The sequence below is a fragment of the Ostrea edulis genome, chromosome 3 (genome assembly GCF_947568905.1).
Source record: "Ostrea edulis chromosome 3, xbOstEdul1.1, whole genome shotgun sequence".
NCBI classification, from domain to species: domain Eukaryota; kingdom Metazoa; phylum Mollusca; class Bivalvia; order Ostreida; family Ostreidae; genus Ostrea; species Ostrea edulis.
In genome coordinates this window covers 30,927,652-30,952,618 of record NC_079166.1, presented here as the reverse complement: position 1 = coordinate 30,952,618, position 24,967 = coordinate 30,927,652, and the positions used below count along the sequence as shown (strand labels likewise).

Genomic DNA, 24,967 nt, shown 5'->3' with positions numbered 1-24,967 from the left:
TAAAGAACGACCCAACAATTGAAACACGCAAGACAGTATTCGACACAGTAACAGAGCGTTTTTGGAAATATAACTTATTGAATTTATAGAAATGCTGACATTAAACGAGAATGTTGAAATTCCAATTAACAATTACAAGTGGGCCATCTCCGGTATAATAAGTTCTTCTATATAACGAACATTTATGCAGAGGCCTGGATTTTGGTAACATGACAAGCATCTGAAGTGTCATTTTAATTAACTTTACTTAGTTCTGGTAACCTTGACATAGCTGCATTTTTATGTATTTGATCAAAGTATTGAACATCATATGAAAAGAATCTTAATTTCTAGCTAAACAAACACCAAACAAAAAAACTATATGCTGTAGTAAAACTCGTATTCGATTGATGATATTTGGAAATATCCATGCATTTTGATAACTTTGATTGACATTCAGAGCCCGTATCTACACTCATTTGCATTGCTTTTCTATCACTTCGTTTTTCTATTTACTGTATATGGATGTCTAAAGCATTTTGATATACCTCTAAAAAGAATAAGTATGGTGTTGTTTTCCAAGTCAGGAAACAATTCTTCGTCCACTACGGTATTATCGTCGAGTCTGTACAGACAAATTTTCTTTGCGTCATATCCAATGTCAAGCTTTCGTTTACCTTTCAAGAATAAAATGTTTCATTGTTATGTTAACAACACACATATATCTGATAACATGCTGTGCGAATTATAAAAAAAGAAATAGATACACAAACAGTGATCTATCGCACAATTCTTATAAGAAATACAAAATTCAGTGTTCGGCAAACACGGATCCCTGGACACACTGGAGGTGGGATCAGGTGCCTAGGAAGAGTAAGCATCCTCACTCGACATTTCCATACAATACTTTATGGATATCTGTATCACTGGATTCTGGCATCATTGTCTTCTAGATAGTATTATATAAGTATGTATAGAATGAATATAAAGAAATTATTATATTAATATAAAACAGCTAGGAGTGTTTAGCATGATAAATTTCTTACGTGGAAATTTGATTTAGCCAATTATAATATTCTACGACCTGTCTGAACATAATCATGTATAATTCTCGAACTTACATATTGTAAGTAGTTCCCCATACGTTGATGCAACAACTCGATATTTCATGATCTCTGTTGGACTACGCCGAACGTTGAAGATTTTCTGCTGTGTTGCCATGTCCAGGTATGACCTTGAATGACAACAACTTGTACTTAATCAATATCAAACACAAATTACAACTACTCGGAAGTTGATATTCGAAAGATAGAGAGTTCCTCATTAATATCGTTGCTTACTTTGGTGATCAGGTCTTCCAATATTTTTTGCAATGCCCATTGTCATTAATTCTGCTTTTTCATTAGCTGACCTGATCTTATATCATTATAAGACAGAATTTATCAACACCTTTTACATTAGAATTTCTAGCTGTGGTTTTCAACTCGACATTCAGATATAGCGACGGTTCATATATCAAAGATTATAATTTTCATCCACATGTCGATTCCATATATCCTAGCAAAGTCGAAAATTAAAGACACCACAGAGTCTTCCACATCTGCTCCATACTGATATAACTTATTGGACATAGATGTTAAAGGCAAACTAACAACTCAACTATATTACAAACGTGATAACTTGACTTTGTCTATATCGTCAGATTTTCATATTTATGTAGCAACACTCCATTATCAACTGCATACTGTGTTTATGTCTCTCAACTGATTCGATAGGCAAGAGCTTGCTTTATGTATGATCAGTTTTTAAATCGGGGCAGGCTACTGTTAAAGAAGTTGACGTTAAAATGGTTTTAATTGTCTCATTTAAAGTCAGTATTTTGCAAATTAAATGGTCTTGATAAGGAATTACTTCGCCAATACAACCTCCAACTAGGTTTAATGCTGTCCGAAATGTTTAAAAACGCTATTTTCATAATAAGAAAATCTTGTGAGAGCCCGCATTTACAAATGAAGTATATACATATGACATACCTTTACAAGTACATGCACATCTACTGTAAGTCGAGTGTTTTCTTCACTTACCAAATGAAATCATGATTTTTGTATCCTCAAAGTTTTGTCAGAAGAAACTTTGTTTAAATCCTCAATAACTACATAGGCAGTATCTAATCACACAATACTTGAACAATAGGATGAATAAACAACTTTGTTAATGTACCGTAGCTCAGCTATGCATGACGTTGTGCATTTCGTTTGGTAAAAGTACCACACAGACGAAATATTTGATCTACCATTATTGCATTGGCATATACTATTCCAATGTAAACTGTGACTAGTTTTCTCTAGCTACCATCAAACCGTCCCTCTCAATTATCGGGTTAGTCACAACATTTAGATCTACCATTATTACGTCAACATTAGGAGAGGGATTTGCAAGGTTTTAGAACTTGTTCCCAATCCTCTGGGTTTCATCAATAGAATATGTTCAAAACAAAAACATCGACATATACTATTCCCATTCTAAGTTATGACAATTTTTTCATTGACAGCTTAATGGTGGATTATAACAGATATATTGAACTCTTTGACAAACATCTTATGTATGTCACAAGTGTCAATCAAGTAGAAATGAAATACACAGCGATGTGTGCTTCCACTTTTTAATATTTTGTGAACTGTCATGCAATATCATGTTAAACACTTCTGAAGATCTATTGATATTTTTAAACAATCTCTTAAATATTCCAACCTGGTTACTAAACTCATTTAAGTTTTGGAAAATTTTATATATATATATATATATATATATATATATATATATATATATATATATATATAAAAATTATATATATATACACACATGTATATATATGCACATATGAAAAATTCTGATTGTTAAACATCTTAATTCAACAACTTTTATCATGTAAATGTTTATGCTTATTTTGTCCAAGTCACCTTTCCCCAAACTTTTGTATTATGACGTCATGTATATATTCCCTCCTCGCAAAGACTATCATGTCGTCATGACGTCACAATAGACGTCTCTAAGATAAACAACTTTGTATTCATTATTAATTTGTATTCACCTGTTATGAGGATGGATGTTAAAATCCAGAAAGCGCTAGTGATTTAAATATATTTTGGAACTGTATATTTTCCTGCTTTTTTTATTGAATTATTTTGGCTGTGTGATATCAACTCTTTCTATTTGGATTATATATATATATATATATATATATATATATATATATATATATATATATAATGTAATTCTTTTCTCTTTTACATTATGTAATTATTTTCGTTTTTCCTGAAGATTTTCCCGAAAATTTGACAATCTGATTGTTCGTGTCGTTGGTCATTTTAGTGATTTGTATATATATATATATATATATATATATATATATATGCAAGGTGAAGATAACGAATAGTGATCAATCTCATAACTCCTATAAGGAATACAAAATAGATAGTTGGACAAACACGGACACCTGGACACACCAGAGGTGGGATCAGGTGCCCAGGAGGAGTAAGCATCCCCTGTTGACCAGTCACACCCGCCGTGAGCCCTATATCCTGATCAAGTAAACGGAGTTATCCGCAGTCATATAATATCATTTCAACTTTTCAACCACTGTATCATTCACAGTGTTTTGTCATATGTTTGACTGCAAATCTACATTTCAATTACACTGTATGCATATGCAACGAACAATGAATACAAAACATTACCTTCTCTTTTGCATCTCGGTCATATCCATATTGTCACTGACAGTTAGGAGTTTGGGAGTTTCTATCCCAATTCATAATTCACAACGTATTACATTACATTGTATTTGCATGTAATTGATATATTCCTTTTCTTACTTTCTTTCCTTTTTCAAAATGTTTTAGGAATGCGGACAAAAATACTTGCTGCAATGATTTTACCTATCTCTAACTGAATTGAAGGTACGTAAAATTTAACTTTAAGATATGTGATTTTACATTGTAACAAATCTTCAAAATGAAGGGTTAATTCAATTACGTCAACTTTTAAATTAGAAAAATCTGCCCTCAATTTTCCACCAATTTAAAGTTATCTGTTATATATAATTCACTAGATATCAATTGACCAAGTTCAGATTATTTAATACGCAAATTCCGAAATATCAGCTCTCCTGTGATAGAGGTACGTTCAGTGTTCTGTTAAACGCTGTTAAATTTTGTTTATATCAGCCGTTGGTATACATTAAACTGAACATATTAAGAATAATGTGTGATTGAATTAGGCCATTAAAATAAATATGAAATTATTTTTTATTTCATCTTCTGCACGAGTGATATTTTACACAAGGAAAAATGGTGATTAGCGATTTTTGTTTAAGCTATTTTATTGTTAAATACTAATAAACTTACAAATATTGTGTGTCCCTGCAGTTTGGGTGGTCGCATGATGTTTGATAATCGGCCTTTAGGCAATATGTGATAAGCATTTGTGTCCATCGCGTGTGGACGATGGTATGGTTTGCATCTCACTGTGCGTAAGAGTTCCACAAAGGGAGAGAACTATTGGGCAACTCGGAAATTGCGTATTAGACCAACCGCCGCGGTGGTCTATGGATTAGAGAGTTCACCCGCCTTAGGAAAGCCGGGGTTCGAATCCCAGCCGCTACAGACCTAAGTCGTTAAAAAGATAGTGACAGATCTATCACCAACTGCTCGGCATCAGGTATAAATGTCATGGGTCCTCGGATATGACCTTAAAAACTGAAATGTGGTGTGGCACACTAAAGAACTTTCACTGCTCAATGACCATAAGCGCCGAGCAAAGGTCTAGATTTAAAGGCCTTCACCGGTCTTGGCGACGTCTCCATATGAGTGAAAAATTCTCGTGAGAGATGTTAAAAATACAATCAATACAATCTAATTAAAGCTATCTTATAATGAAATTAATTCATATTTGATTCTTCGTCATAAAAGTGTTCAGTCGTGTATTCCAACTTATTTCAAGTTCAAGTCTACACCCTATATTTCCTACATCTATACTTCTACTATGGCATCCAAACTTTTCAATTATGAACAAACTTTGCAATGCCTCGATACAGACCATCTTATACACAATACACTAACGTGTTTTTGTTTTATATCTTCTTTTAACTATAGTCCAGCTGGACATGTCATTACTGGTGATGTTGATATAGTTGAAAATGCGGACATTAAATCACCTATCCTAAAAGGTCCTAAATACAGAGAACCTCGGTCTTTTAATTGGCGACAGAACTTCATCTATATTATGAATTATGTCGAAGATTATGCCAGACGATGGGCTAAATACGAAAAAGAACTTGATACATTGTCAGAATGGGTTAAAAGCATGAGAGAAATATTAAAATCCCGCAATAGACATATCAAAACAAAAGTACGTACAATCTATCCTGTTGTGTTTAGTAAACCAGAAATGATAAAAGAATTAGATAGGTTACATGAGGAAAATGCTTTGGTTCCAGCAGACAAAGCTTGTAGCAACATTGTGTTTGTTTGTAAGGCTCATTATTACAACTGTATTATAAACGAACTTCCAGTTTTGGTAATCATACTGATACTCCAACTGCCCTTTCAAAAGATGAAATTCTTCAAAACCATGCTTCAGTTTTAGACACATTTAATATCCCAATCAATGGGTCAAATGAATATCAGTTACCATACCTATACTGGATTCCTAAACTTCATAAAACCCCCTACAAACAAAGATACATTGCTGGATCCAGTAGGTGCTCTACCAAGCCCTTATCTTTGCTCCTTACGAACATATTGACAGCTATGAAGGAGACACTTCCAATTTACTATGCGACTACATATTCCAGAAGTGGTGTTAATCAAATGTGGATTCTAAAAAATTCGAATGAACTTTTAGTAAATTTGAAATGGGTAAACTTTTCCCAAATCAACAACATCAAAATCTATGACTTCTCAACACTGTACACGACCATTCCTCACGATAAATTAGGCATTAACGGCAAGCTGACAACTCAACTGTATGACAAACGGGATGATTTCAGCTTCTTAATCGTCAACTTCCCATATTTATGTAACAATATTCCATTATCACCTGCATATGGTGTTTATATCTCTCAACTGATCCGATACGCAAAAGCTTTTTCTGCGTATGGTCATATTTTGAATCGAGGCAAGCAACTGACAAACAAGCTGAAGTTACAGGGTTTCAACAGTCTCGATTGAAGTCAGCATTTCGCAAATTCTATGGTCGTTATAACGATCAAGTTCGTCAATACAACCTATCATTGGGTCAAAAGCTGTCTGATGTGTTTCATACTAATTGTTAGGCCGTACTGATTTTGACTACGGATATCCAAAAGTGCGTGTATGCAGAATAGATATTAGGTGAAATAAATCTATTTAAGGTGCGTAGTCAGTGATTTTACACACCCCACCAGTAAGTCGGGAATCGTAGTTATATATATATATTATACTTTTATATATAGGCATGTACATACATACATACATACATACATACACATATGCATACATACATAGATGCCAACATACATACTTCCATTGACACATACATACATGCATGTAAATATATTTACATCTATACACCAGATATATTCATGCATGCATACATAATTTAATATATGCTTATATACTTGTGTACTTTTATATGCATATATTTGTATGCATATAAAAATGTAATACTAAACGTTCAAATTAATGGTCTTTCAAATGAAACTTCACAAAGGTTATAGCGATCATGATTTTGTATAAAATACAGAAAGATATAAAAAAAATATTACCTACTGGTTAAAACTCCATGAATCTGTTAGAATATTTGGCTACAATATAGATTTTCTTTTGCCTTAGCTTCAATATATTTCCAAATGCTTTTTTTAACTTAAAATCGAAAGTACACCTGTTGCGATTCCTTTATTCTCCTACGGGGTGAGCAATGAGTCATAGTCAATGTGAATGTCTAATGAGTTTCTAATATTTAATTTTAAGTAGGATATACACACAAATGACATGCTTATATATAGTCAAACGTGAAAATTCAATCGCTTCATTACCATGTGGCATACATCATAAAACAAGTATTGATCATTTTTCCCGAGGATGGAGATTTACTGACAAAATAATAAACTAATTACTTGATGCTCAAACAATGACGATTATGGCGTGTAAAACGTTGCTTCGTTCGATAGTTTTGTGATGTATGTTCAATATCTTTTGATGTGTGTTCAATATCTTGAGATGTATATTCGAAAATCTGGTGATGTATATTCAATATTTTGTGATGAATCTTCAATATCTTATGATGTAATTTCCATATCTCGTGATGTATATTCTATATATTGTGATGTATATTCGATAATCTTGTGATGTATGTTCAATATCTTGTGATGTATATTATATATCTTGTGATGTATATTCTATATCTTGTCATGTGTATTCGATAATTTTGTGATGTATGTTCTATACCTTGTGATGTATGTTCGAGAATTTTGTGATGTATGTGCAATAATTGCATTATGGGTAATATGATGCAACAGAAGACTATTATAGTAAGGATGATTTTCATTGGTTGGAAACAACGAAAATATCCGTTGATGCAAAATATGATACACTAGTATGTTAAATATAACACTGTGACTTCTTAGGACCTGTCCTAGACACTGGCACCTGAAGTATGGATACTGCTTACCTTCCCCTTTTGATATTTTTTCGGCAATAATTTCTCCGAAAGGTGTTGATTCCCTGCCAATCTCACCCCTCTTTCGATTTATGTAATCGTTTTTCACTTTTTATAAGCTATCGAGATTGGCCTTCTACCGGTATACACATTTCAGAGAAATCATCACCGCGCGAGGAAAAAAGAAAAAGAAATTATAAAAAGGGGGAGTGGTAGTATCCATACTTCAGGTGCCTGTGGTCCTAGAGTCAGAACTCTGGGGAATTAAATTAAAAATTGTGGTTCATTCCTTTCTGTTTTCCTATATATGCATAAATTTAGCTTTTGTCAAAGTTTCATATGTCTCTGATTCATTTTATATAGTATAAGAATAATTAAAGATAATTGGAAATCGATCTCAGATATATATGTGTGTGTTTAAGAAAGGTACCAATGTTTGATATGAAATATCTCGGAGTGTTTTGCATGATAAATCGCTTCAGTATTGTTGTTTTACCCTCCACGACATGTTTTGATATAACTGTTGATATTTCTTGAACCCATATTTGGTAATAAATTCCCTATAGCTTGCTGCAGCAATACTATTCAATCTACTTTGTTGGACTATGCCGATACTTTAATTTGTTGTAATATCTAGGTATGGTCTTAAATGACGTTAATATTATTCAATTAATCATACAAATATGTGCAGAATTTGTATGCATATAAAAATATAATACTAAAAGTTCAAATTAATGGTCTTTCAAATGAAAGTTAACAAAGGTTATACAGATCATGATCTTGTAGAAAATACAGAAAGATATAAACAAATATGACCTACTGGTTAAAACTCCATGAATTTGTTAGAATATTTGGCTACAATATAGATTTTCTTTTGCCTTAGCTTCAATATATTTCAAAATGCTTTTTTAAACTTCAAATCGAAAGTACACCTGCTGCGATTCCTTTATTCTCCTTACGGGGTAGGCAATGAGTCATAATCAATGTGAATGTCTAATGAGCTTCTAATATTTAATTTTAAGTAGGATATACAAAAAATAACACGCTTATATATAGTTAAGCGTGAAAGTTCAATCGCTTCAGTACCATGTGGCATACATCATAAAACAGGTATTTATCATTCTTCCCGAAATATCAGGGTAGTGAAAGGGCAGGATAAAGAACAACACACACACACACACACACACACACACACACACACACACACACACACACACACATTTTTATATAGACATGTGCATACATACACATATGCATACATACATAGATGCCAACATACATACTTCCATTGACATATACATACATGCATACATGCATGTAAATATATTTATATTGATACACTAGCTATGTTCATGCATTCTTACATACTTTAATATATGCTTATATACTTGTGTACTTTTATATGCATATATTTGTATGCATATAAAATGTAATACTAAACGTTCAAATTAATGGTCTTTCAAATGAAACTTCACAAAGGTTATACAGATCATGATCTTGTAGAAAATACAGAAAGATATAAAAAAATATTACCTACTGGTTAAAACTCCATGAATCTGTTAGAATATTTGGCTACAATATAGAGTCACTTTTGCCTTATCTTCAATATATTTCCAAATGTTTGTTTTTTTAAACTTCAAATCGAAAGTACACCTGATGGGATTTCCTTTATTCTCCTTACGGGGTAGGCAATGAGTCATAATCAATATGAATATCTATTGAGCTTCTAATATTTAAGTAGGATATACACACAAATGACATGCTTATATATAGTCAAACGTGAAAATTCAATCACTTCATTACCATGTGGCATACATCATAAAACAGGTATTGATCATTTATCCCGAGGATGGAGATTTACTGACAAAATAATAAACTAATTCTGACTAATAAGCAGTTACAGCCTTTGTAAATACAGACTGTAAAAGAACATGACCCACAATATTCCATTTTTGGCCTACCAAATTTGGAAAAATTAAAGAACACTTTAGAATAAATCTAAGATTATATTTTTTATCCATAACATGAGCCAAGTTGTATTGCGCAATCGTTTCCTCACACCGGATGTTTAAAGCACTCAAGTAAATGCCCAAACCTACCGCAGTTTCACGTTTTCCGGGAAAATCGCATAAATTTGCCAACTTCAGTCTATAAATTCACATGGGCCGCATTACTCACGACTCAATTTTGTAAACTAAAATTAAAATGCAAAGTTAGATTAACACTTTCCATCAAAAAAATTAACTCGTAAGCAATGCGGCCATGTCGAAAAAAAAAAAAAAATAACAAAAGTGTCGTCTGGAAACGTCAGATTCCAAGGAAGTCAATACATGCACCTAACACAGTTGATAAGACTCAAAAAGAAACAGCAAAGAGGTGAGTTTTTATGTTGTTATATATTTTTTTTAAAATAAAAAATCAATATCTAAACGAGTAAATATGAGAGTCATGGCCTATGGTAAAAAGGTACGGGGGGGGGGGGGGGGGGGGGGGGGGGGGGGGGGGGGGGGTTAACCTATCGTGTATGTTTGATTCCGAAGTCCGTTCCGATGGCTTTAAAAGTACCGATTTCCCTACCTTTTGTTACTTTAAAAATTATATTGTTCGAAACAGAATGAATGTTCGAATCAAACGTACAGTACAAACTTATTCGGCCATACGGAATACCCTAGTTAGAATAATCTGTGTCTCGGGACAGGCCCTCACCACAATCGGTGCCGTAGGACATTATCATTTTAACGATAGAACATTCTCTCTAGGAATACCCCAGTAAACATTTCAATTACACAGGCCCAGCATGTACACATGTATTACGCATGGAGATGTGCGATATATATTCAGACAGTATGATCTATCGTATGAATTTGTCCATTGGTTCTCATAATTTTTACAAATTATGTAGATCTACGTTTAATTAATATAGGCTACAGTTCAAAGTTTCTTATAAAATATTAAGTCTGTCAATCATAACTGTAAATTTGTAGCAACGTGTTACATTAACAAATGTCCGAATATTACGGCAATGTCAAACACGGCTGTAAGCTCTTCTATTTTACATTTGTACTTGTCGTTTGAACGCACAATATTTATACATCGAACGGAGATAAAAATTTTCGTTTTGTTTTCAATTTTAACTATTTAAGTTCGTAAATTCATAAGTCCCTTGTATATACGTGGAAAGACACCTACAAAAACACACAGAAAGTTTGTTTTTAATGAAGTAGGTCAATTTAAATACATATCAAAATATATCTTGTTAAATAATATTTGACATAACTTGTGTTGAAATGTAGAGTATTCTCTTAATTATATTTACTTTTTTTCGATTGAAGGGCAATAACTCTAAATGGAAAACATAGTTTACTAGTGGAGGATCCTAGTTTTTTTCTTTCGTTTTGTTTTATATATACACACGAAAATCAAACGCTTTAATTGATTTTAGAATTTTTATTTTGTGCTATAGACAAAATTGATATTGAAAAGATATGTTTTAAATGTTAGGAAAAAAAAAACAATCTATAAAGGTGAAATGGCAAACCCCCATTCCCACCGAAAATGTATTACAATACTACTGATAATTTTTCTATTATTTATATTATTTCATGTATGGAGATGTGCATGGTTTTTGCACCAGTTTTCTTTTTGGATTAGGAAAATGGTTTACTTTTTCCTTAAAAAAGGACTTTGGAAGGGTCCATTAAACAGACCCAGGTTGGGAGATTTCAGGCTCTCATGGACTTAATTTCCGTGGAAACGAGGGGGTTATTTATATTCGGTCTTTCCTACCCCGGGATAGGAAAGACCAAATATAGATAACTTCCTCGTTTCCACAGAAATTTACATGGACTACATAATAGAAATAAATTAACCATGTAATATACATTGTTGTAAACCCCATACCCCCTCTATATGTCACACTGACATTAATCAACAAAACATTTGAAGATACACATTTTCAGTTTATTAGTGGAAAAAAAATAATTCCAAGTTTTTGAATACAATTTATCAATTGATTCACCAAGCATTAATTAACAAGTTAATTGATTTATAATGAGATTTTAGGAAAAATAACCTAGGCTAATGGGTTTTAACATGAAGATAAGATTTTCATCCAACCCAAATTGTATATTTTAATTACATGTATATGACATAAATATTTCAGATATGCCAAGGAGTGGTCCCTAATTCTTTCTCTGTTTCAACTGTCCATGGAGAGTAAAACCAAAACACAGATCCAGGATTTCAAAGAAATATAGGTCAGTGATCACCACTCTGATAGGGAGGGCACCATCTGATCATGATTTTCTGTGCAATATATGCCAGAGTGTGTGTGTTGCTCCCATATTAAACAGAAGAATATCAAGTCGGTTAGGCAACAGATTCAAGACAGTCCAGCACCACCAGCAGCAGCAGCAGTTCTTCCAATTAGTCCCCCTTCTGTATCACTCCCATCCCCATGTACATCAAGAGGGCACACTTCATGCTGTATCTGCGAGTGACCAGGTCCAAAGTTAGTTGTAGTCCCAGTAGAAGTAAGGCATGAAATCTTATTTCAAAAGAGGCCATCATTCCTGCCGGGGCTCGCTTCTGTACAAATCACCTACAACAAGACATAGAAGAACTTGAACCTATTGCTGACAACACCATGTTCAACAAAACAGGAGTGACATAATTAATCAAAACAAGTTTTTGAGAGCTGAAGTTTTGAGAAAAGAGAAAATAAGGTTGGATTTTGACGACAGTGAAAGTCTAACAGTGAGCATCAGAATCTCCTGGGAACCCCTAAAGCTGCTTTTGAGGACTTGCTGACATATGTAAACCTGTAGAATATGGAAACTTGTGCTAGATAAAAGCTTTATAACCTTTCTACCAGTGTTGTATTTGTTGACAATAAAAAGGGTATTTGATTTTAGCAGAATAATTACTTATTATGAACTACTAGTATTATCATTATGATACTTAACTGGCAAATAACAAACAACAAACATGATTTGTAAATGTTACTTCCTGTATAGATCTACATGATACTTCTATTTTGGGAACATTATGAAAATAGGCCAATTTAGATTATTTCTCATTCTGTGGCATTTACAAGCATGTATACATTACATGTAAATGCAATATAATCCAAACAATTTAAAACTACAGTGCCTTAGGATATATCCTATTTCAAATATGTATCTAGATGTAATTCTATTCAAATCTATATTAATGCCTGGAAGATTTTTAGATCACAGCTCATGAATTACGTTCTGTCAGTCAATAATGTATTGCACAAACATTTAAAAAAAATTGTAGGTTAAAAGACCTCAGTATCTTTACATGATTAATACGTATAGGAATATACAATTATTGATCAAGATAAATACAGTAAAATTTATACAGTATCATTTCTCAAATCGTATTTTCAGAGTCAATAATATACTGACTCTGATCCCCTATATCGGTGTTGTGTTGTTATTATTCACGCTATGAAATCTACATGTACATGTAACAAAAAGATCATTTGATACTTACTATTAGGTGTCTACAGTAATTTTCCTTTAATCAGGTTTCACAGCAAATGCTCGTTGAACGTGTAATTCCGAGTAAATTCGAATTGAACATGTTTTGACGAGACGCGGTGTCAACTTATTTCGTTACCATTGCTTTCGATACTCGGTCGTTTTAATACTAAAAAAAAAAAAAAATAATAATAGAGAAAACAAAAAAACCCCTCAAAACTATGGAATATGATATGAAACAGAATTGTTCCAATGATTCACTTCTTTCACCATGTAAATAAACTACATACTATATTTATTCTTCTTATTTCAGTATTTTAAAATTCAAGTAAAAATAATTTAAAAGTAAAGTTGAACAATCACGGCTTTGAACATCATTTCCAAAATATTTCTTATTTCTATTTCCCAAATTTGGTCAAAAATGCTTATTATGATCATTGAATAAGCCATTCTAGCTATTTGAGTGCATATAACTTGATATATTTAGAGATTTATAGGTTCATGTACATTGTACATGGTCATTGGAGGTTTATTGTTGTGACGTGTATCCCGAAATGTTAATTTTTTAACATTAAATACCACAATATTCAACGTCATATTAACAAAAAAGTATAGAATATATGAAAAAAAGAAAAACATTTCTAGAAAGCCTATATCCCGAAGATTATTATATACAGAAATTATCAATATCCCAGGCTAGGCCATTTTTCATGGTTCGTGGGCCATGTTCTTTCATTGTTCAAAATCGACAACTTATTAATTATACTCAGAATAGTTTTGGAATACCCGATGGAAGTATTGTAGTACGTCAGATTACAACAACAAAAGTATGTCACGTAGTTACATACGATATATCATATAGTGGGAGAAAAAATATATGTATTCACTCCTGCACTTGACGCTGAAACAATGACGGTTATGGCGTGTAAAACGTTGCTTCGTTCGATAGTCTTGTGATGTATGTTCAATATCTTTTGATGTGTACAATATCTTGAGATGTATATTCGAAAATCTTGTGATGTATATTCAAAATTTTGTGATGCATCTTCAATATCTTGTAATGTAATTTCCATGTCTTGTAATGTATATTTTATATCTTGTGATGTATATGCAATAATCTTGTGATGTATGTTCAATATCTTGTGATGCATATTATATATCTTGTGATATATATTCTATATCTTGTCATGTGTATTCGATAATTTTGTGATGTATGTTCTATACCTTGTGATGTATGTTCGATAATCTTGTGAAGTATGTGCAATATTTGCATTATGGGTAATATGATGCAACGGAGGACTATTAAAGTAAGGATGATTTTCATTGGTTGGAAACAACGAAAATATCCGTTGATGCAAAATATGATACACTAGTATGTTAAATATAACACTGTGACTTCTTAGGACCTGTCCTAGACACTGGCACCTGAAATATGGATACTGCTTACCTTCCCCTTTTGATATTTTTTCAGCAATAATTTCTCCGAAAGGTGTTGATTCCCTGCCAATCTCACCCCTCTTTCGATTTATGTAATCGTTTCACGCTTTTTATAAGTTATCGAGATTGGTCTTCTACCGGTATACATATTTCAGAGAAATCATCACCGCGCGAGAAAAAAAGAAGAAGAAATTATAAAAAAGGGTGGTAGTATCCATACTTCAGGTGCCTGTGGTCCTAGAGTCAGAACTCGGGGGAGTTGAATTAAAAATTGTGGTTCATTCCTTTCTGTTTTCCTATATTCCGGATTTTCGTAATTCTTTCTTGTACGAGTTGTCGTTCGTGCGGGACGGTATGTATCCAAAGTTTGGTTGGTTTATATATGTATGTATGTTAAATACTATGGATAACAACGATTCTCCAGCTAACCGATTACTTGGTTGAAAAAAAACCTAACTGAATAGAAAATTTGTAATTGATTGGCCGGGTTATTTGTAGTAAAGAAATAATGTCATGCCTGTATTACAAGTGTTTAAAAAAAAAAAGGGGAGGGGGGGGGGGGTTCGTAATATTCAAAAGTCTAGGTGATGTTTAAATATTAACTTTATAAATGACTGATCAGATTTAATAATCTTCAAAGTAAAATTTCATACCGATATTTATATTCCATTTGTAGGTAAAACCTTTTTAAAAGTTCCCAGTCAGGCTCTATAATGCTTGCGTAAAATATAACTGGCCTATCCGCCAAGCAGTACTAGTATCACACTGATAAATTCAACGCTGTCAGCATGATTTCCAAATGGATTTCATATTCAGTTCAACGAACCGTACCATTATAATGCATGATTAATTCTGGGTTGAAAATAATTTATCAAAAATTATCTCATAAAATTTATCCTGATTTTTAGAGCAGAAATCAAATAAAATCAATTTAAAATATCAAGCTGAGCTGTAACTTATTTATTGATATTTTTATGCTGTTGCAACTAAATTTGGGGGTTTGTCATTTTTATCCTGCCTGTCTGTAACATTAACCCTAGGCATAACATTTGAAGGATGAGCAATAGGCTCTCACATTTTATAAGTGCATTCCTTGTGACAAGAACTTTCTTTTGGCACTAAAGATTTTGACCTTGTTGATTGTTTGTTTTTTGTCACCTGGGTCATAGTGTTTCACAAACACAACTTTTTGTTTTAGGTATACAAGAAAGTTGGACTTTCTCCAGGTTATCATACAAAAAGACTTGCAAACCTTCGAGACATCAGAGCTAAAAGACGGAGAGCATTAGCGTTCCTAAAGAAACACAAATTAAGAAGACTTGAGCTTAGAAACCGACAGTACTGATGCATAATTCTTGATGACTAACTACATTTTTTATATCCTTTTATTAAAGAAATCTACCTTTTACATGAAATAGGGAACTCGTTGTCAAAAACTAATGAACTCTTTCCTTCATGAACTTGATAATATGGAATCATTAATTTTTGTGGGAGCCAATGTTTACAAATAGCCAAATATTTACTTGTGCATTGGGATGGAATTTTTTTGACTAAATAAATTATTTTGGAAATTTTTTTAATTTTACTAAGTAATATATGGCAAAGAGTCACTGGTTCATGGGGATGTAGATTACACAGTATATTATAAAAAAATTAAAATGTATATTTGTTCATTACACATGTTATGCATGTAATTAATAGTTTTGTTATGCACAGCAATTTTTGCAACATGGAATTTAGAAAGTTTGTCGATTTGAACAATGAATGATGTACCTTTGTTTTTAGGCCAAAAAAGGAAAGATAACTCATGCAACAGCCAAGTTAAAAAAATAATCAAGAGGCCCATGGGCCACATCGCTCACCTGAGTCACCTTGGCCTATATCAGAAGACTTTCCATATATATTTGCATGTAAAACCGTAGTCCCTATTATGGCCCCAACCTACCCCTGGAACCCATGATTTTTGCAAACTTGAATCTACACTATGTCTGAAAGCTTTTATGTAAATGTCAACTTCTTTGGCCCAATGGTTCTTGAGAAGAAGATTTTTCCTATATATTTGTATGCAAAATTTTGATCCCCCTTGTGGCCCCATTCTACTCCCAGGGGCCATGATTTTAACAATCTTGAATCTGCATTATGTCAGGAAGCTTTTATGTAAATCTCAGTTTTTCTGGCTCAGTGGTTCTTGAGAAGAAAATTTTTAAATGACCCCACCCTATTTTGCTTTTTTTCTAGTATCTCCCCTTTGAAAGGGACATGGTCCCTCATTTGAACAAACCTGAAAGCTTTCACCCAAGGATGCTTTTGGCCACGTTTGGTTTAAATTGGCCCAGTGGTTCTGTAGAAGTCGAAAATATAAAAAGTTTACAGACAGACAGACGACGGACGATGATATTATGATCTAGATTTCTAAGTTTGACATTTTGAACTTTGAGCTACTAGGTCTGAAAAACATAGATGTAACAGCAAATCTCGTATTTTGGGGTATAGGAGGTTCACAAATGTGTTTCGTTTGATTCTGTAGCTCAAAGTTAAATTCTGCCGCTGAACTGAGAGAAGGACCAAGTTACTCCACTGGGATTGATTTGCAAGTTCAAGGATCAGATGTTGCTGAAATTCCTCCACCTAGAAAACAACCATGTGATAACATTCCAACCATCACAAAATATTATGTTTTTGATTTGGAAACAACAGGATTGGGCAAATTGATTTTTTTCCCATTTGAATTTGATAAAATGTGAAACACTATGGTGCTTTTCAAAACACAACAACAGGTGTCGCAACCATTTGCAAGAGTGGTTCAGTAGACGGTACACTCTTTATGCCTCTGATTATTTACTCAATCAAATTAAACACTTTTTCCTGTAAGTAAAATTAAATCATGACTCCTACCAACTCAAATTTTCCAGAACGAAATTTTCACATCACCCAAATGGCAGTAGTGTGTGGAGATGACCAGTGGCAATACTATGTGATGCCGAAAAAGCGAATATCTCCAAATGCAGCACAGGCATCTGGAATTACATTAAGAAATGGCCAGATGTACCACTATGAAAATGTTGTCGAAGCCAAATGCATATCCACAGCACTGGATGAATTCATAGAATTTATTGCCAACCTCAAATCATCCGGGGATGTAATACTTAATGGACATAACATAAAGTCTTATGATTGCCATGTTTTGATTAACCCTTTCTCTACCGGCACATTTTAGAGGTTTTTAAAGACTAAATGACAGTATTTTAAAATCGATTTAAATCTGCATGGATCACGATTTGGGGTAAGCATATGACATGTAATTTTGTTAGGAATTGGACAGGGAACAATTTCTTATAAAATTTGTCAATGTATCCCATGACCTCATATAGGTCTACGGGGTCAAAGGTCATATAAGTGCACATTTTTGCAATCTTTTTTCTCTGAAATATATATATTACGACCCCTCTCACTAGATTAGAGTCAAAAATAGGAAATTCTAAATGTATGAGCTAATGTGCCTTTTAATATACTACAAAAAGAACAAAATCAAACTAATCAATTTTATTGACAAACAAATATTTTTGGTTGCTAAGTAACAACACTCATAGTACAATTTTGACCATAATTTGCCTTTCTGCATCCATTCGACACAATTTAAACGTAATTACAATCCATGATGATTAGTAAATGTCACATTATTTTAAAAATATAATCTTTAAATAGATCTTAATCATTTTAAAAGGTTTTTAAAAAAAAATGTAATGAAGAGAATTAAGGTCAAAGGTCATCAAATGGAAACTACGTACTTTATATACTTGTCCATCATTTTCTAATAATATGACGTTTTGCCATTATGTTCCATTAAATAGAATAAGTATTGCAACATTAAAACAAAGATCTTTCAATTATTATCTAAAATAATCTATTTTTTATTCAGTTATATTTGGTTGCTAAGCAACAACACCTTATCAAATGTTATCAAAAAGTACTAACCATTTTTCCTCTCCAAGTTCAACATAAGCGAATGTTCAAGTACTTACTTTCAATCACTAGATGTAAATGTACTTGCATCATATTTAACAAAAATGTTCTTATATTCAACCTCTTGAAACCTATTTCTAGACATAATTCTTGATAACGAGTTGTTCCGACAGGGGCATGCCTTGACCAATATCTGTCTATCGACTGGAACTTCACAGCAGGCGTGTATAAGATAATGCACAAAAATCTGGAAAAAAAAGTATTTCTTAATACTTAGTCCTAAATACTAATGTATTGTCAAAGCTTTTGAATACTCAAATTGGCTCTGTAAATGTTTTCGATAATCAAGGCCCTCTGAAAAGTATGCATTTAATTACTTATGAAATTTTATCTGAGGTAATTGTAGTACACATTTAATAAATGAGTTACATTCACAGCCAGATTAATTTTGGTAAAGGTAATCTTTTTACTATGCATCTTATTATTCTTTTGAAACTGGAAATCACTGCCACAATATCGGTTTTTAAAACTAGTAATACCTGTACAGTTCCTCTTCAGTGAGAGGGTGCAAACTTCCTTGGGAAGTATATGGCAACCCTTCCCCCTAGATATGACCATCTCAGCATAATGGTTGGTGGCAACACAGATGGAGAAAACCAAATCTTCTGTCAAAGACAGCTTCATAAAATTTGCAGTTCTCCGAATAATAGGGTCCCATATCTGAAAGAAAATTGCAAAGAAAATCAGTATTGGCCACCATACCTTAAAACGTGTCATACCTTATAATTAGAAACTAATTAGAAATTGTTTTGTCTCATTTTGTATGTATACGATCCCTAGTTATGCAGCCAAAAAAACCCAAAAAAACACAAACCCCCCCCCCCCCCCAGTAAAATGGTACACACATATCAGTGTACCATAATGCCATGATTCCAGTTGTGAATGTATTATCTGGATTTATTTGAATGTTAATCAAATTTACACTGATTTAACCCTATATTCAACCTCAAAGAGTCATACCAACTGAAAGCCAGGTTGTCACCCCGAATGAAATGCCACAGTTCTGGGATCAGGTGTTCCTGTGTCCTCCATATCAGCATCCTTCCAATGCATGTCTGGATTTGTCAGTAGACTGTCGCTAGCGGATGATACCTGGGAACTTCCCACTAAATATTGGGATGTCAATACCCTTTTTAAAGAAGAAAAGAAATCACAATTAAGAATTGTTGGTTTATGTTTAAAAAGCAAAATCTAAGTTTCACGGTAGCATGGAACAGTTTCGCACTTAAATTTATTTACTCAAATTTATTTAAAGATATGGTAAGGGATTGCATACATGTGTTAGAAATGAATCGAATATTTTATTATACATTGCGAGAGTAGCAGAGTGGGTAATGAAAAAAAATGTATCATGTAGGTATCTGCATTATGCCTAGCATATATTATACACGAGGGCAAATACTGAAGAAATTCAGGTTAAAACCTACAGGGTCCAGCGAAAATACTGAAACTCTGAGGGAAAGTGAATGACCCCAGATATAAAAGTTGAATTGAATTGCTTCTTAATGGTACCCAGTGTCTAAATCCCCTTGTATGGTACTCTGATGGGCTGTGGATTTAGTCGAAATTAGAGAAAATCTAGGCAAGAAGGGGATTGATTGATTGATGTTTTCTGCCAAACTCAGCAATTTTTCAGTTATCTGGTGGCACCCAGTTTTTTTTTATTGGTGGAAGAGATAACCCAGATACCTGGGGAGAGACCACCGATCTTTCGAAAGTAAATTGGGAAAACTTTCTCACTTACCGGCGCGAATGGGATTCGAACTCGCGCCGACAGAGATGAGAGGCCGTGTGATTTTGAGCGCAATGCTCTAACCACTCGGTCACGGAGGAGACCGCCAAGAACACAGGGGCTCGGTTGTCAGTTATTGAAGTTTTGTATTATTTGTTCCCGAATAATAAATTGAAGTTTTGCATGATTTGTGTCCGAATAATAAATTATATAACTAAAATCCACCACCAAAATCCGCTTTTTTAGAGGTTTTCAAAAAGGTGTATCATGTGTACATTAAAGTACTTGGCACACTGATTTGACTGCGGATAACTCCGTTTACCTGATCATGATATGGGGCTCACGGCGGGTGTGACCGGTCAACAGGAGATGCTTACTCCTCCTAGGCACCTGATCCCACCTCTGGTGTGTCCAGGGGTCCGTGTTTGCCCAACTATCTATTTTGTATTGCTTGTAGGAGTTATGAGATTGATCACTGTTCGTTATCTTCACCTTGCATTTATATAATTTATTATTCGGACACAAATCATGCAAAACTTCAATTTATTATTCGGGAACAAATAATACAAAACTTCAATATCTGACAACCGAGCCCCTGTGGGCAAGAAGGGAACACATGCTCATCAGCTCATAGCATACAAGTACCAGCATGTATGGATCACATTTAATTTATGGTCATAAGCTACTAAATGTATATAAAATACATGCATTTGGATAAAAGAGAAATCACTATTATTTTTCATTAGCCTGTCATAATCAGACTTTGATTGATGTTAAACCCACCCCCATTTTGGCCCAAACACACATTTTGTTTTTATTTCTGTTACAGAATAAAGAAAATAATTCAAATTATGATAATAAATTCTATCATAAGTGTGTTTTCCTAACAGATTGTGTTTTCTTTTCATAGAAAGATAATTTCTTTTATAAACATGGAAAAAACTTGGAAAATAGCCTTCTCACCAGCGGTCGTGAATGCCCAGTCTTATTAAAACCACCCCATCCCATTATACACTAAATACACCCCCTTCTTACACTCGCGCGTCACGTAAGGAGATAATTCTGGGGAAAAGGGGGGGGGGGTGTTAATCAAACTGCCGGACCCGGACAGGGTGTTATTCACTTGTTTTAGATATCATAAAATATAAATATTTGCTTTCATGAAACGACAAACCATGGCATCAAATTGCGGTTAATTAATCGTGAATTTTTCATAACATGACAAAACCACATTTTTGTTTTCTTTTTAGTCGGCCTATGTGGCTACATCAACTTACATGTACGTATTTATACTGTATGCATGATCGTTTGGGTCATCCTGCAACAGGCGATCCAGGGCATCTTCTTCTGACATCAGGTCGTTTTAAAGATGTAAAATACAAGCGTTGGTTGTGACAGTCACGGTGAAGCTGATGTTGTTTTCGTTGAACGGTGTTCTCCGTGCACACTTTCAGAAAAGCCCGCGAGGCCCGCGATCCGGATCACGGAAAAATAAAAGTATACAGGCTATATATAGGCGAACTTCTTTTTTGTTTTCTTTCTTTGGCAGAGAAAAAAAATCATTACTATTCCGAACAAATATAACGTTTATATCTGAATTTGAAGTACTTTATTTATCTTTTTTAAAATTCAATCTGCCGAAGTAATATTCTCAATAGGTGTTTTATGAAGTTACATGTAGGTTGTGTAACTGTTGTAAACCAATATTGGTTTTATGCTTTAAAAAAAAAGCAGAGATACCTGGCTGATTATTTCATGCATGTATGTATGTTGTTTTAGTGTATCAACAGGTACTGAATTTACTAAAAGAGGACAATACAAATAGTTTTCACCACTTTATTGTGCGACGCGCGTCGATTGCTTTTAGCGACGTCGATTTGTTGCTAATTTTTAAGACAACCGCGCAGCATGTCCCAATTTCATTTTATCGTAATATAAAAACTACCGAGAATTATAATATGAATAAGGGTCCATTAAAAAGAACATTTCTTCTACTTTTACAAGATGTATTTACTTTTCCCTATTTCCATATATAAATATAGATAAAACGCCGATCTGTTTAAACATTGCGAAATAAAATCGTAAAACAACGTATATGTGCAAAAAATTGCTATATTCTTATAACTTTGCCAGCCATTAAAAATAATTTTTATATGTACTGAAAGCAGGGAATATATGCTTCTCAAATATATAAAAAATATTGCAGTCATAGGGAAAATAAAAAAAATCATAGCGAGGGGGGAAATGGCCTTGCGACAAAGCGTTGCGTCATATTTAGACGAAGTCATCCTTCATTTTAAATGCTTTTTTTAATTTAATGGCTTTATTTATTCAATTGATTTTTGCATAGTTAAAAAATATAGAAAATTTCCAAAAATATGATATATAAAACATATGTATTACGTCCGTAGTTTCAAAGATTTATAGACACTCCTTTTGCGTAGCCCTGTTTTTACGCGCTATCGGTCATATTGACCGATACGGTAGAGAAAGGGTTAATGCCTTAAATGCTGTAGGAAAAATGCAAGCTTTTACAACATGTGTTGCTGGTTTTCTCGACACCAATATTCTTATTCGTTCTCAACATCCTGATCTGTCTTCCTATAGCCAAGAGAATTTAGTAGAGTCTTTTCTCAAAATGAAATATCCAGCTTATGATGCATTTCAGGATGTCATTCATCTTCAAAAACTAGTAAATTTTTTAGAATTTGGTACTGAAGATAGGAAAAAAGCTACATTTTCAACTCAAAGGGCAATTTATTCCAGTGAAAGTGCGTTAATTTCATCTTTGAATTTACCATCTTTACAACCACGTATTGATAAAATCATTTCTGTGACTATGAGCAAAAAGATTGCAGCAAGTAATTTGAATTACTCAGCTTTGAAACTGTCATATAATTGGAGTGAAGAAGAAGGCATAAGGCAATTGCTGTCTGAAAAATGTGGAAAAAAACCTAGAGTGACAAATTCATAAAAAAATAATACATGCTATTGCTGAACACTTTAAACAAATTACATGTCACGAATCTTAATTATGATCTGGTTTGTATAAATGCATAATTATGATTTCATCATGAAGCTCTTTATCAGAATTGATATTTTAGAAATAATGTCTTAGGAGTGAAATAAAGTCCATATCCAAAAACAAAACATTGAATATCCACAATATATTTTTAAACTTGCTAAGGAATATTCACCAAGACAAAATGGTCTAAATGATATGTCAAATCTGCAAGGTCATGGTCACAGTGAACAAAGTCGTTAATTTTCTGTTCAGGCTATAATTTCAAGGTCAAAGTCATGCAGTCTTCTACTTTTGGTACCACTAAGTTCAGGTGCATTTATTCCATCATAACATAATGTTGTTACATATCTTTATGTTATTATAATAGTGATTAACAAAAATATAATTATTTTGATAAGACATATTTATCTAAACGAAATCTACTCGTATTGTTTGGTATACACTGGGAATGGAATGTGCGAAACAATTTTCAATGAATATGCAATGTCCCTACCCGTCTCGTAGATTATACAGAACAACTGTATAGCTTTCAAGATAATGATATCACATAATTATCATGTAGTTGTGTAACAGCTACAATAATATCCATCATATTACAATTTAAAGATTAAATTCATATTCAAGGTCACTTTTTAGAATATATCACAATCAAGGAAACACATGCTGTTTTACAATTACTATGCTAATTAATTCAATAGTGTTCATGGAACATGGTGATTTTGGGGTTGCGGTCAATGCAGTGCATTGAAAATGAATGTTGAAATTATTTTCTGGATAACTCGTGTATCCAATATCATTTTCAAACCAAATTAAGATATGTAGATACTTAAGCTAGCCTTTAAAAAATGTATGTTTGCTGTAACGCGACTCTGCTACTCATGACCTCGGGGGTCAATGAATATCGGAGACTGTCATTGTCAGGAAGGTAATTGATTCATGAATTGATATAATCTGCTGATTTGACAAGTTTATGAATTATATTCAATCACATTTATATGTTAATCAATCTGTTCTTTTATTTTTCAAATTATTTACCGTCAATTACAGCAGATATTGCTTTAAATTGATGCTGGTCAAAACAAACGTGACCATTCATTTGTCCGCCATGTTGAATCTTTCTTCGTATCTCGATCTCTATCCAAAAAAAAAGTTTGTGCAGCCATAAAAAAAAATATGGATCGCAGTGTTTTGTGTGGGTCGGTCACATTACAACATACAATTTTGTTATTGAGGGCCTTACCAAGAGGGAGATAGGCCTATTGATTTGGGGGTCGGAAGGTCAAAGGTCACAATGCAACATGGTCATTAGAAAATGCTGATACCGTAGGCATATAATTTACACATTCTTTAGCAATACCCTAATTAGTATTGTATATATATAAATTATTTATATATTTTCTGATTATTTATCATGTGATAGAATATATATATATAATTTGTAACTATGAATTGAAGAATATACATTTTATAACAAATCATATATTGTTATTGTATTGGATAGATACCAAAATAGGAAGGGGGGTGGGGGCACAAAATAGTTCAAAACTTTGTTCCAATGCACACTACCCCTAA

General features: G+C 33.2%; 1 protein-coding gene and 2 long non-coding RNA genes across 4 annotated transcripts in view; all 3 read right to left on the bottom strand.

Moving 5' to 3' along the window:
• LOC125676105 (uncharacterized) overlaps positions 1–6,876 on the bottom strand; it is a 28,181-nt gene extending 21,305 nt beyond the window's left edge. Inside the window, exons 1-3 of one of the 2 annotated variants that reach the window (XM_056160448.1) lie at positions 6,786–6,876; positions 1,101–1,213; positions 528–656 (exon numbers count right to left, since the gene is read on the bottom strand). In XM_056160448.1, coding sequence (XP_056016423.1) covers positions 528–656; positions 1,101–1,200 — 229 coding nt within the window. In that variant the 5' untranslated portion in view covers positions 1,201–1,213; positions 6,786–6,876. Of the gene's footprint in view, positions 1–527; positions 657–1,100; positions 1,214–6,781 lie in introns of both variants that reach the window. The other variant, XM_056160449.1, reaches the window with a different exon arrangement.
• A 4,736-nt stretch (positions 6,877–11,612) lies between these two features.
• On the bottom strand, positions 11,613–13,893 carry LOC125675176 (uncharacterized). The gene is made up of 2 exons (XR_008801912.1): positions 13,192–13,893; positions 11,613–12,274 (listed from the first exon to the last, which is right to left on the bottom strand). It is a non-coding gene; the product is annotated as an uncharacterized LOC125675176 (long non-coding RNA).
• A 4,767-nt stretch (positions 13,894–18,660) lies between these two features.
• LOC130053346 (uncharacterized) lies at positions 18,661–20,277 on the bottom strand. The gene is made up of 3 exons (XR_008801911.1): positions 19,599–20,277; positions 19,118–19,298; positions 18,661–18,825 (listed from the first exon to the last, which is right to left on the bottom strand). It is a non-coding gene; the product is annotated as an uncharacterized LOC130053346 (long non-coding RNA).
• Positions 20,278–24,967: the final 4,690 nt, after the last annotated feature.